Source organism: Arvicanthis niloticus, chromosome 2, assembly GCF_011762505.2.
Source record: "Arvicanthis niloticus isolate mArvNil1 chromosome 2, mArvNil1.pat.X, whole genome shotgun sequence".
In the NCBI taxonomy this organism is placed as follows: Eukaryota; Metazoa; Chordata; class Mammalia; order Rodentia; family Muridae; genus Arvicanthis; species Arvicanthis niloticus.
Window position 1 is genome coordinate 136,305,872 of NC_047659.1, and position 12,096 is coordinate 136,317,967.

General features: G+C 50.7%; 1 protein-coding gene across 2 annotated transcripts in view; it reads right to left on the reverse strand.

Moving 5' to 3' along the window:
- Positions 1-10,123, reverse strand: part of Ptgis (prostaglandin I2 synthase) — a 37,592-nt gene extending 27,469 nt beyond the window's left edge. The window contains exon 1 of one of the 2 annotated variants that reach the window (XM_034496742.2): positions 9,844-10,123. In XM_034496742.2, coding sequence (XP_034352633.1) covers positions 9,844-9,920 — 77 coding nt within the window. In that variant the 5' untranslated portion in view covers positions 9,921-10,123. Of the gene's footprint in view, positions 1-2,036; positions 2,056-9,843 lie in introns of those variants that run through there. The other variant, XM_076930267.1, reaches the window with a different exon arrangement.
- Between the last annotated feature and the right edge of the window lie 1,973 nt (positions 10,124-12,096).

Here is a 12,096-nt window from a genome sequence, read left to right on the forward strand (position 1 = left end):
CTTTTGTTGTTGTTGTTGTTTTTTTTTAAACAGGACACAGGACAGCAATACAGAGAGGTAAGAGGAGCGGGTCCAGGAGAGCACAGTGACTGTCCAAGGGGAAAGGCCTGGCATCAGCTCCCCAACTTCCAGAGTGAAGGGTTTTGGTCACATCCAGCAATTCAGGGGAGCTCAGGCTCCTCCCACCCTTCCCCCTCTGCTCCCTCACCTGGCTGTCCCTAGCCTCACTAGAGAGTGTGCCAGGGGTGTGTGGGACAAGATGGCCAAGGCTGAGGGAGACTCAAAGAGACAAAGACGATGTAGGGGGCACAGGAAGTGCCTTGTCCTCCAGCCCCCCAATATTCCCTGACCAGACTGCTTCTGAAGGCAAGCCTGGCCTCCCCAGGGCCCGGAGAGGACCTACAAGCCAGCATGGCTCTGGTACTGGTGGCTTCTGAGAACTTCCAGGAACTTCTTCCTTGCCTTTGAAGCTCTAGGCTAGAAGGCTCTTCTGGCATGCAAAGGAACAGCCCCGTAGCCAGTGTGCATCTGCCCCTACCAGCCCAGGATCAGGACTCAGAGCAATGCATTGTGCAAGGGAGGCCGGAAGGCCAGGGGTTACCACCCAAACTTGGACGCTGCACTTCCTGGCTTCAATTCCCAGCTGTATTTCTTGCTAGCTTGTGACTTAACTGTTCTCTGCCTCAGTTTGCTGGTCTATGAAATGGAAGGAGCTCATTGTGAATTCTGCAGTCTAAGGAGGGTGAAAGGGGTGCCTAGGAGAGCACCTAGCCAGGAGCACCTGGGAGAAGGGCCCAGGAGTCTCCCAGTGCCACTTACTAAGCCACGCCCTACACTTGAATCACCACCCATAGCATCTGCCATTGTTGCCTTGCTGCTGTTCAGAGGCCAAAGCTCACTGACTCCTCCCCTCAAGGAACAACTCTTCCCACAGGTTCATTTTACAGAGGAGAAAACTGAGGCTTGGAGAGACTATAGCCCTTGCCTAGAGGTTCCCTGCAGAAGTGCTGGGTTTCCTTCCAGTGTCCATATGACCACCCCCACTGAGCATCTGTACACCCACTTTACAGATGCAGAAATAGAGTCACAGAGAGATGGAAGCAGCCTGCCAACGTGTAGGATCTGTCCCTGGGCCATCTCCTCCAGGCTTTACCCTATAGCAGTGATGGGACAGTAAATCAGGTGTTATTTCTGGCCTTGCCCTTCTTCCCACAGAAAAACCCAAGAAGATGCACACAAAGGCAGGAAGCTGGAGCCGGCCCCTTCCAGGGCCTGGCGGCGGCTCCCCTGCACTGGACCCCAAGCCAATCACGGTGCAGGCCACATTCCAGGATGACTCAGCCTGCGGACAGCAGGGGCTAAGGAGGCTCTATTTCAGAGCCTGCGGTCTCCCAAGGCTAATTGACACTCTCACTCTCTTGAGGCTCTGCCAGACAGGAGTTGGGGGGAGGAAGGCACTGAGGCTCGGCCTTTTCATCCTGTTTCTCACAACCAAGATGTCCCTCTGCTCTCTCTGCTAGTGCATCCCACCAGGTAGGGTCTCTAGACTCTGAGGGGTCCTCACTCACAGACCCCAGGGCCAGCTCTGCCACAGCCTTTGTGAACCAGGGGAGAGAGTCCAGTAGTGGCTGTCAGGCCCTCTAAGGCAACCCTGGCTTGACAATGGTGTCCTCACAGAGTGGATCCAAGAGAGCAGGGGACCTAGTGTTCATGCAGACTCTGGAAACTGCACCTGGAACATAGTAGGTGCTTAATACACATCACATGAATAAACTGTACACATTGTCAGACTCGGTGAAAAAGTCTGCCTCCCAGAGTTGCTAAGAAGGTCCTAGCAGGCTGAGTTCTGGAGTGACCAGCTCAGAGGCTGGCTCAATCCACGGTACAACATTGGTAGGCTGCCTAACCTTTCTGTGCAAACTTCAGTTCAGAGCACAGCAAGAAAGGGCCCTGGGGGGAGTTTGCTGGGAATTGGAACAGGGTCCAGTTCCACTCAGCTGGTTAGGGAGCTCAGTTTCTCTTTTTAACTTACTTACCCGCGTCTTCCTCCAGTACTCACCCACAGGCCTCTCTGGGCATTCCTATCTGCCACTTACACTGGCTCTTTCTTCTTAAGCTATTCCATGTTGTTCCCTGGCCTGCCCTGCTCCGCCCCCTTCACTGCCTATTAGAGAAAAAATATGGCAGCCGAGTGGGCCTGGCTCAGTGCATAGATCGCTTGCCAAGCATGCGTGAAGCCCTAGGTTCTTCCTTGGCATGAATAAACTGGGTGTGGTTGTAAACCCCTGGGACCCCAGCACACAGGAGGTGAGGCAGATCACACTCAAGGCTAGCCTGGGATACTTTAGACTCTGCCTCAAAAGAAGAAGTGGGGGGAAGGAGACGGAGGAGAAGGAGAAGGAGAAGGAGGAGAAGGAGGAGGAGAAGGAGGAGAAGAGGAGGAGAGGGAGGAGAAGAGGAGGAGAGGGAGGAGAAGGAGGAGGAAGAGGAGGAGGAGGAGGAAGAGGAGAAGGAGGAAAAATGAGAAAAATTAAAAGGGGAAGGGGGGTTAATATCACCAACATCCACAAAACAAAAAAACCAAAAAAAAAAAAAAAAAAAAAAAAAACCAGACATATCTGCTTTTTGAGCTTCAGACTTAGTGAAAGACAATCTCAAAAAATAAGCAACTGAGGGCAAAACTCTATATCTACCTCTGGCCTCCTCCATGACACAGGGACACAGCACACACACAAACCTGTATGCATACAAGAAAGGGCCAGTGAGCTGGTCAGTGGGCAAAGACGCTTGTCACCAAGCCTGGCAACCTGAATTCAATGCCCAGAACCCAGAGGTGGAAGGTGGGGACGAACTCTGTCGAGTTGCCCTCTGACCGACGCATATGTGGCGCAGCGCACATACCCACGCACGTACGCGCATGCGTGCACAACACAAACATAAATAAATAAATGTAAACAAATCCTTAGAGAAAAGCAGCCGTAGCAGCGCGTAAACTTCTCGCTGCAGGTTCTTAGTCTGGATTTTGCTTTTGAAGTAGACAGGGAGTCAAATTACTTATTGGCTTGAGCAAACACTGCAGTGTGGTGGACAGACCAGCTGCCCGCTGAAGTGGCAGCTGGAGGAGGAAGGAGCTGTGGTTTAGAGACGGACAGACCACCAAGTTTGCTGTTTTCTCATTTTCATGAGAGACTGGAAAGCCCTCATATACACCGACCCCATCCCACTCCCATCCACATCTCCTCCCTTGGTACAGGGAAGAGCTAACAGTGATGCTGGACCATTTGGGGACCTCTGTCTTACGCTTGTCAAAACAACAGACATCCATTTCTACCTAGAAATCCGGCCTCCTGTCCAGCCCAGGTCACGCCTCCTGCTCAGCCCAAGCCACGCCTCCTGTTCAGCCCAGGTCACGCCTCCTGTTCAGCCCAGGTCACGTCTTCCTCAGTGCCACTGAGAATTCCCCCCGCCCCCCCCGCCCCCAGTTTATCAGCCACGGATCCCACCCATGAAATCTTTCAGTGCTCCCTGAAACAGCCAACCCAGTCCAAAGAAAAGACACTCAGCAAAGTGACTGGAGACTGAGCACACACCTCTGCAAGCTACCTCAGAATACCAACAGGGAAACTGAGGCCCGGAAGACAAAAAAGAATGTTGCTGGCAACCACTTGCAAGAGATTAGGCTGGGTGGGCCCACACTGGAGATTCCTAACTCCCCCTAACTTCACGAAGTCCCCAGAGAAAAGTCACAGATGTTAAAGCAGGTTTTAAAATTCTTGTCAGCATTACAGAAATCTGAGTCTGGATAGGGGTGTGCATGCTAGTGAGAACTGTTTTTCTACTTGGACAGGATCATGGAATTGAGAGTGTCTGGTTTTGATACATGTTCTGAAACACTTAAGAGAAAAAAAATCATAACATCTGCAATATTTTAAACAAAATATGGAGTGAAAGATTACTCTCTAGGCATATTTGAATCCTCTGTCTGTACAAAGTCTACATTGTTTAACTCAGTGTGGAGATAAGGAGACCCGTGTGGTGCAGTAGACAACCCCAGGACACTTCTGCTGTATTTCCTATGACCGACCTCTGCTTATTTATACATGAAAAGACAGCACAAAGCATCTGAGAACATAAGAGTCTCAGGTACAAGGCGGTTTGCGTTGTCTTTGTCTTCATTACTGATGAGAACTCCCAGGTTTGAGGGCAGTGTTACAGGACAGCAGCCCCCTTACAGGTCAAGCACAGCAGCCCCTTTACAGGTCAAGCACAGCAGCCCCCCCTTAAATGACTATAACTGTGACCTGCTTCCTTAATGCTATGTGGTGAACCACTTAAACGCTCTTATTAAAAAAAAATTGAAAGGGTTTTGTTGTTGTTGTTTGTTTTTGTAAATGCTGGCGGTCAGACATGGTTGCCAGCGCACTGGCGCAGTCTAGTTTTTGCTAGGACAAGCAGATCCCGGGGAATCAAAGGACAGATATGGAATATGCTTTCTGAGTAGCCCTTCAAGCCTCCGCTGTCTGATGGGGGCCGGTGTAGAAGTCACCCCCAGGTTTGGTCAGGAGAAAGGAATGGGATAGGGAGGAAACCCAGCCTTACGTATTTCCACCCAGACCGTGGGTCCCGCCTACGCACAAGTTTCCCAATGCTCGCCCATCTTTTTCCTTCCTTGGAACTGTTTGGTTCAGAGCTGTGGCTCTTATCGGCTGGGATTTTTGACTGGTCAGATCAGTGAAGCAACACAAGACAAAGGAAAGGAAAAGGAATGCTTGTCCCAGGGAAAGCAAAATGCCTGGAGCCCAGAGTTTTAACAAGGGCTGAAACATGAGCAAGTTCCTTGGCCTCCCTGAGCCTCCATCCTCCTCTACACAAAGAGGGCAAGCAAGGCTGGGGAGAGAGCTCAGTGAAGAGCACCAGTTACTCTTCCAGAGAAGCCAGGTTGCACTCTCCCCACCCACACAGTGGCTCATAGCCATCTGTAGCTCCAGTTTCAGGGGATCTGATTTCGTCTTTGGGGCCCTGAACACATATGGTTTATAGATATACACTTAGGCAAAAACTCAAACATACATTTAAAAAAAAAATTTAAGCTGGAGTAACCAGAGTGCCCCTAGGCAAGTCAGGATCTCCCATACCCATGTCTCCCGAAGCCTTCTCAACCTTCCCAGGTGCCCATTTGAGAAATGTTTTGGTCTCGGTTTCTATAAAAAGTTAGCTAGTGTCCTGGTGGCGCACACCTTTAGTCCCAGCACTAGGGAGGCAGAGGCAGGTGGATCTCTATAAGTTTGAGGCCAGCCTGGTCTACAGGACAGCTAGGGCTACACAGAGAAACCTTGTCTCGGGAAGGGAGAAAAGAAGGTGGCTAGCCCACCAAGGGCCAATAGTTCATAAATCCCCCCACCACCCTGTAAAACTTTTATGAAAATCTTTTCATTCTCCTCCTGGGTGAGGCTGCATCATTCCCAGAACTTGATGACCTGCAGCTGGTCCCATCCAATCCACAGCTGACCCCATCTGACCCACAGCTGACACCCACAGCTGAACCCCATCTGACCCATAGCTGACCCCATTGCACCTGTCCTTCATGTCCTTTGCATTGAGTCTTTCAAAGCTACATAACTGTAAAAGACTGAGAGGCCAGACCCTGACCACTGGAGAAAAGATGTACTCACAATTTCATTAGAATAAACACTAAGGTGCCCTGGCACGCTTGCCAGCCTAGTTTGGGTCCTGGTGCACACTTTTTACACAGACCCATTCCTTTGCCTAGTTCCTTTCATGTCATTGGTGTGTTTCTGAGACTTCAAGATTATTCTCTTCGGACAACTTTGAGGTTCAATCCCGTATTTCAAAGCCACCTGGGAGAGTGTTTGGAGCCTTTCCCTTGGGGGAGACCTATTGCCCACAGGGTCTTGGGCAGATGAGACTCTTTCAAATCAGTAATAGTCCCAGGATGGAAATTTTCTCAACAATTCAGTTAAGGGCCCAGGAAAATATTACAGTGGGTAGATTCTGTATTTAGACACAGAAACCTCCTTAGAATGGGGCCGTGAGCTTTAAGGTTTGGAATGTAAAATAATCAGGCCAAAAAGAGGAGGGTGGTGGAAATAAATTCCCCCAGCTGGTTCCTCCATTTCGTTCAAAATGCCCCTCCTTGCCCTACCAAAGGAGAGATTGAATAATTTGAGAGACCTCCAAAATCTAACTTCTGATCACCCTTTTCTGGGTGTGGGATTCTTCCTTCTGTCCCTTTCCAGCCTGTTCCCTCAGAGAACCTGGGAGACTTTGGATCAGGTTTGGCGGAAGGAAGCAGAGACATGGTTAGGCCCAACACTGTCTTGAACCACATGGTCCCAAGCAGCTGCTCCTGTGACTGAGGAAAACCACCACCAGATTACATTTTAATAAGTTTGGCTTAAATTCCTGCCAGTTCTAGCTAGAGAGATGGCTCGGTGGTTAAGAGGACTTGATCGTTCAAAGGACCCAGGTTCAGTTCCCAGCAGCCATAGGATGGCTCACAACCACCTGTAACTCTAGTTCCTGGAGATCTGATGCTTTCTTCTGCCATAGGCAGACACATGGTATACAGATATGCCTGTAGGGGAAAACAAAACCCCTGCCAGTCCAAAAAGGTCCAAAGAGTAGTCTCAGGCCACGCCATGCGCAGATCGGACAGATTTTCACCAAGGTCAAGCACACTTTCCTGCCCAGTTTCTCCATGGGCTTCCAAAGAAATAGCGCCCCCTACAGGCACTGAGCGCACCTCCCGGTTCTTTCCATTTCCTTCATGGACCCCCACCTCCCCTCCCCAAGCCCAGCAACAGCCTATAGGTGCCCAGGAGACTTCAAAACGATATCCAGGTGGCATTGTTTGACTCCCAGTTAGAATCTGTGGTGAGACGCAGAGACTCCTGCCTTGGGTTGGGACCAGGGAATTCCTTCTTGTTTCTTCAGTTTGTTAGTGTAGATCCAAGCCTGACAGTCCACCCTGAGCCTGACAGTCCACCCTGAGACAGACAATGAAAAGGATGGATCCTATGATGAGGACGGGCCCATTTCCTCATAGAACTGAGTTCATAGCAATGAAAAACATAACCATGAGGTTTGTTGCCCTCTTGCCTGGTGAGCTATCAGGATGGAGGCAACAGTGTGACTTGGTTGCCATCTTGACAAGTGACATCATCAAGATGGTGAGGGCCATGGATCAACCACATGGCATGAACCGTGATGGCTGTACCCCTAAAGCTCCCTGGTACCACTGAGACCTCAGAGGATCACTGTACCCCTAGAAGTTCCTACACCAGGTCCAAATCCTTTTCTGGTTTGGTTCATCACCTAATTTGGTCATGGAAATGGAAGTTCCAGAGGAGATGCCAACACCGACTCTGTTGACATGAGGTCAACGCACTTTTATATCAAACTAAGGAATGAGAGTAGTCCACCTCGGAGGAGTTTCTGAAAGTCTGACATTTTATTTTATATGATGTTTTTACTGGTTTTCAGAGGGGACTTAGAGTTTTCCCGGCCTTGATCCGAGCATTAGCCAAACATCATTTGGAAATGATGGATGTAGCCAAACCTGGGAAACTCACGTGAATTTACAGCAGGCCAGGGCTGTGTCTTGGAAAAGTACAGAGGGTTAGAGGCAAGGTTAGATGGTCAGGTGCTAGTCAAGCTGCTGCCAGCCAGGCTTGGGTCATGGTGCAGCCTTTTCCAGAAAGAAATTACCTAGCTAGGTTTTTTTTTTTTTTTTTTTTTTCCTGCTTTGTCTCTGTGTTTCTTTTTGCAACAGTAAGATCTTCTTTTCTAACACCCAGAGGTATAAAGACCAGTTTCATCCCAAGATAAAGAAGCTCTCAGATTGACAGCCAACAAGAATTGGCCCAAACCACACTGCTGGGGGTGGGAGGATGGTGTTTATCCTTCCCTGCCATTCCATGCCTCCATTGTCTTTTTTTTGTTGTTGTTGTTTTGTTTTTTGAGACAGGGTTTCTCTGTGTAGCCCTGGCTGTCCTGGAACTCACTCTGTAGACCAGGCTGGCCTCGAACTCAGAAATCTGCCTGCCCTGCCTCCCAAGTGCTGGGATTAAAGGCGTGCGCCACCACTGCCTGGCCTCTCCATTGTCATCATCATTATCGTCATTGTCATCACCATTGTCATCACTACCCTTATCATCATCATTGTCATCATCATTTCATTGATTTAGACATTGAGAATTGGGACAGAGGACACTAACTTGCCCTACAGGCAGGGACCTTCCTTGCTAGGAGAATGACCAGAGCTCAGATGTCCTGCCTCACGGGGTCCACCTTCTTCCTAGCTGTTGTACCTGCCCCAGGGCATAGCACAGGCCACAGAGCCCAGCAGGCAAAGCAAAGCACCATCTGTGAAACACAAGAAAGCAAGACAGACAGCTCAGCAGGTAAAGGTGTCCGCCAGCAAACCTGAGGACCTGAGTTGGATCCTCAGGACCCACGTGGTGAGAACTGAGACCCGTAAGTGGTCCTCTGACCTCCACATGTGTGCCGTGGTGCATACACATCCACACACACTAAAACAAATCTGTATAATGTGCTTTAAAAAGAATGCTCTCCCAACAACCAGAAAGCCCATGGTCGAAACATGAACAGACAGGATAAAGAAACCCACGTGTACCTGCCCAGGAACGTGATCTGATGTCACCTCTACCATCTGGCATGAGAAAGGAAATTCTGGAAGCCGAAAACACAGATCTGGTGCAGAGAGGGCCCACAACTAAGGACACCCAACTATTCCTAACAGGAATGACTTTTGAATTTTCCTTCCCTCTTTTTGAGGCCGATAAGCAAATACATGGCTTTAACTTTCACCTGGAAGTGTGCCTGGGGTGAGCTGACTGATGGAAAACTCAACTCACACATTGTTTAAAAACTCAAGTTCTCGGTGTTTCTGGGCTTTTCAGGAGCTCTGAAGTAAACATTCAGCAGAGCTGCCCTGGATTTCCCGAGCTGGAGTCTGTGGAGGAGAGCAACCCATCTGGGGATGTGAGAGGTTGGACAAGCCCTGGAAGCTGACTGAGAAGACAGGCGGACTTCCAGAGTCTGAAATACACTATCAGCCAGGGACCAGGGCTGGCTTTTAAATGAGACAAAGATCCTATACGAACATAGGATGTGAGCCTCAGGAAGACGATAACAGTTGCCACTTCTCTGAAACTCTCAAACTAGTCTGAAATCGTGTGTGTGTGTCTGGGGGTGGGGTGGGGGGGGGGAGACTGATTTTGTTTATTTTGGTTTTTTTTTTTTTTTCCTTTTTTTTTAATCTGGAAAGTTCCGCCCAAAACGAGCAACAGGAAAGGCCTGAGGAAGGGAGAAGGAGAGTCAGGGTGAGAAGGTACTTGCTTGGCTTAAGTCAAATGTATTCTGGTTCTGTGCGATTCAAATTAATTTTTAAATACCTTACACAAAGACCTACTGCCAGGCGAACTCCCCGGGATAAAGAAAAGTTTTGAGTTCTCTTAAATGGCAGAGTTGCCACAACGCACTATACTTTTTTAAGGACCAAGGATCTGGTTCGACTTTACCCAGGTTTCTCCGCTGGCAGGTATGTCCTGGATCCCATATTGGACCGTCATCCATGAGCGGGAATCCCGCGATCAGTGTGACCCTGGCCGGACATCGCGGCCAATCCCCAGCCTCAGCGTTCCCACCCGGGATAGAGCCACAGTAACTCTAGGAGTCTTGGACGTGGGACACCGTGCAGGCTGCAGAGTGGGTAGTACCAAATCTGTCCGGGTCCCACGTCGCCGACCCTGTTTCACCTGGCGTCCTTTCTGCACCCTGGCGGGTCCCGGGAATACTCACCGCGCGCGCCGGCGGCTCAGCAGCAGCAGCAACAGTAATAGCACGGCCAGGAGGCCGAGCAGAGCCGCCCAGGACATGGCTCGAGGGTGCGCGGCTGCAGGGTGGCAACAGGTCACCGCCACCAACACCGGACCGCAAGATCCTTAGCCCAGCAGCCCCAAAGGCCCTCACTCTAGGGGTCTGGCTGGAAAACGTGGGATGGAGACGGAGGAGCGGGAAGGGAGGGGTGGCCGGGCTGCCGCAGAGGGGAGGAGAGGGGATTGGGGGAGGCGGGCCCCTGGTGGTGATGGGAGGGGGCAGAGAGGAGGAGACTGGACCGGAGCGGACCAAGGGAGCCTTCCCGCCACATTCCGGCAAACTACGGTTCCCAGCCCATCCCCCAGGCCGGCCCCGTTCACCCCATCGGGAACTAAAGCCTCTCAAGACTTCCCCATGCCCACAGACCTCATTGTGATGGGGATCGCAACAGGGCCTCGGGATCTTGTCTGTGGTCTTAAATTAAGGAGTTAAGTCCCATATCACACACACACACACACACACACACACACACACACACACACACACACACCACTTCACCACTTAACACTCCGGGAGGGCTTAGCCTAGAGGAGAGTTTCTTTCCAAGACCAATGGTCAGGGCTGTACTTATCTGAGAGCAGCCGATGTGTCTGCCAAGAAAAGACTTTCTCCCAGGTGTTAGGAAAAGATGGAGCTGGGCCTCTCACCCCAGTCCTGACACTCGTTCCCCCCTGTATGTCCCTGTCTGCTCCTCCCATCCCCCAAGTTGTTACCCCAACTGGCCCTCTGGCTTCTGAACTCATTTTCTGTAGTCACCCTCCCCACAATACCAGAGCTGAGCCTGCCTACCAGGCCTGTAACCCCAGCACTTGGAAGGTGGAGGCAGGAGGATTAGGAGTTCAAGGCCAGCTTTGGCTACATAGTGAGTTGGAAACCAGTCTGAGCTCCATAGAACCCAGAACCCACCCAGTCTCTCTCTCTCTCTCTCTCTCTCTCTCTCTCTCTCTCTCTCTCTCTCTGTCTGTCTCTCTCTCTCTCTGTCTCTCTCTCTCTCTGTCTCTCTCTCTCTCTCTCTCAGGTGGAGGCAGGAGGATTAGGAGTTCAAGGCCAGCTTTGGCTACATAGTGAGTTGGAAACCAGTCTGAGCTCCATAGAACCCAGAACCCACCCAGTCTCTCTCTCTCTCTCTCTCTCTCTCTCTCTCTCTCTCTCTCTCTCTCTCTCTCTCTCTCTCTCTCTCTCTCTCGCACACACACCCTACCAGAACCTTCCCTATGCCTGCCCAGAGCTCCTTGTCTACCATGGCCCCTTGTCACTCAGAACACAGCTGCATTCCTGCATGAACAAGCCCATTTGCTGAGGCCACCCTTACCAGTAGACCTTGTCCTCTGCTCTGGTCACACTCCGAAAGAGCAAGCTGACTCAGGTCCAAAGCCCACTAATTTGGTTTCTCTGTATTTCTGAAGAAATCAGGAAAAGGAGACTAACAAAGGAGAATGGACTTGTGTATTGGCCAAAGCAGGCTAAGACCTAGTCTCTTTCGCCTCGGCTATGGCAGGTCTTAACATTCATAGACACCCATGAGACAAAGGCCAGAGGGTAAGCAGATGGGTAGATTCAGCAGTGGGAGTTTTGCCAGTCTTTCTCTACTTTGCAGGAGGGTGACTGATGCCCCAGGTTGACCCCGTTACCTGTTACCTGGGCTGTCAGCATGAGGGTCTGTTATATGTTTACAAGTCAAGCTGACAGACGCCACCACTTTGTCTATTCCTCTGTCAGGATGAATATGAGATGCTATGCCACCTATTGGACCCACATGGACATTTCTGAGCTGTGCCCCTGTCAGGAGCTTAGAGGATGGCAGGCAGCCTGGGTGGGAAGAGCACTTGCTTCTGCCTGAGCTCCCAGCCACAGCTATGCTGGGAGGAGCTGGCACAAGCCAGCCTGCTCTGTGCTGGTATGCCTGTGGTCCAGGCTGATTTGGCCTCTTGCCCTGTATCTTTCGGTTTTTAGTTGAGTCCCTTGTCTTAGTGCCGTTTCTGAGCGGGTTGGTGCTTAGTGGCTGCACGTTGCAGGGCCTCTGCACTTGATCTGATCTGTGGAGGAGGATCGAGCAGCAGGCACGGACCAGTGCCTGAAGCATACTTTCTTGACCAAAATGAAGCATAGGAGAAGCTAATAATGTCACTCCCTGCAGGCCTATGGGGGCCATTTTCATCCAAACCGCCATCATAT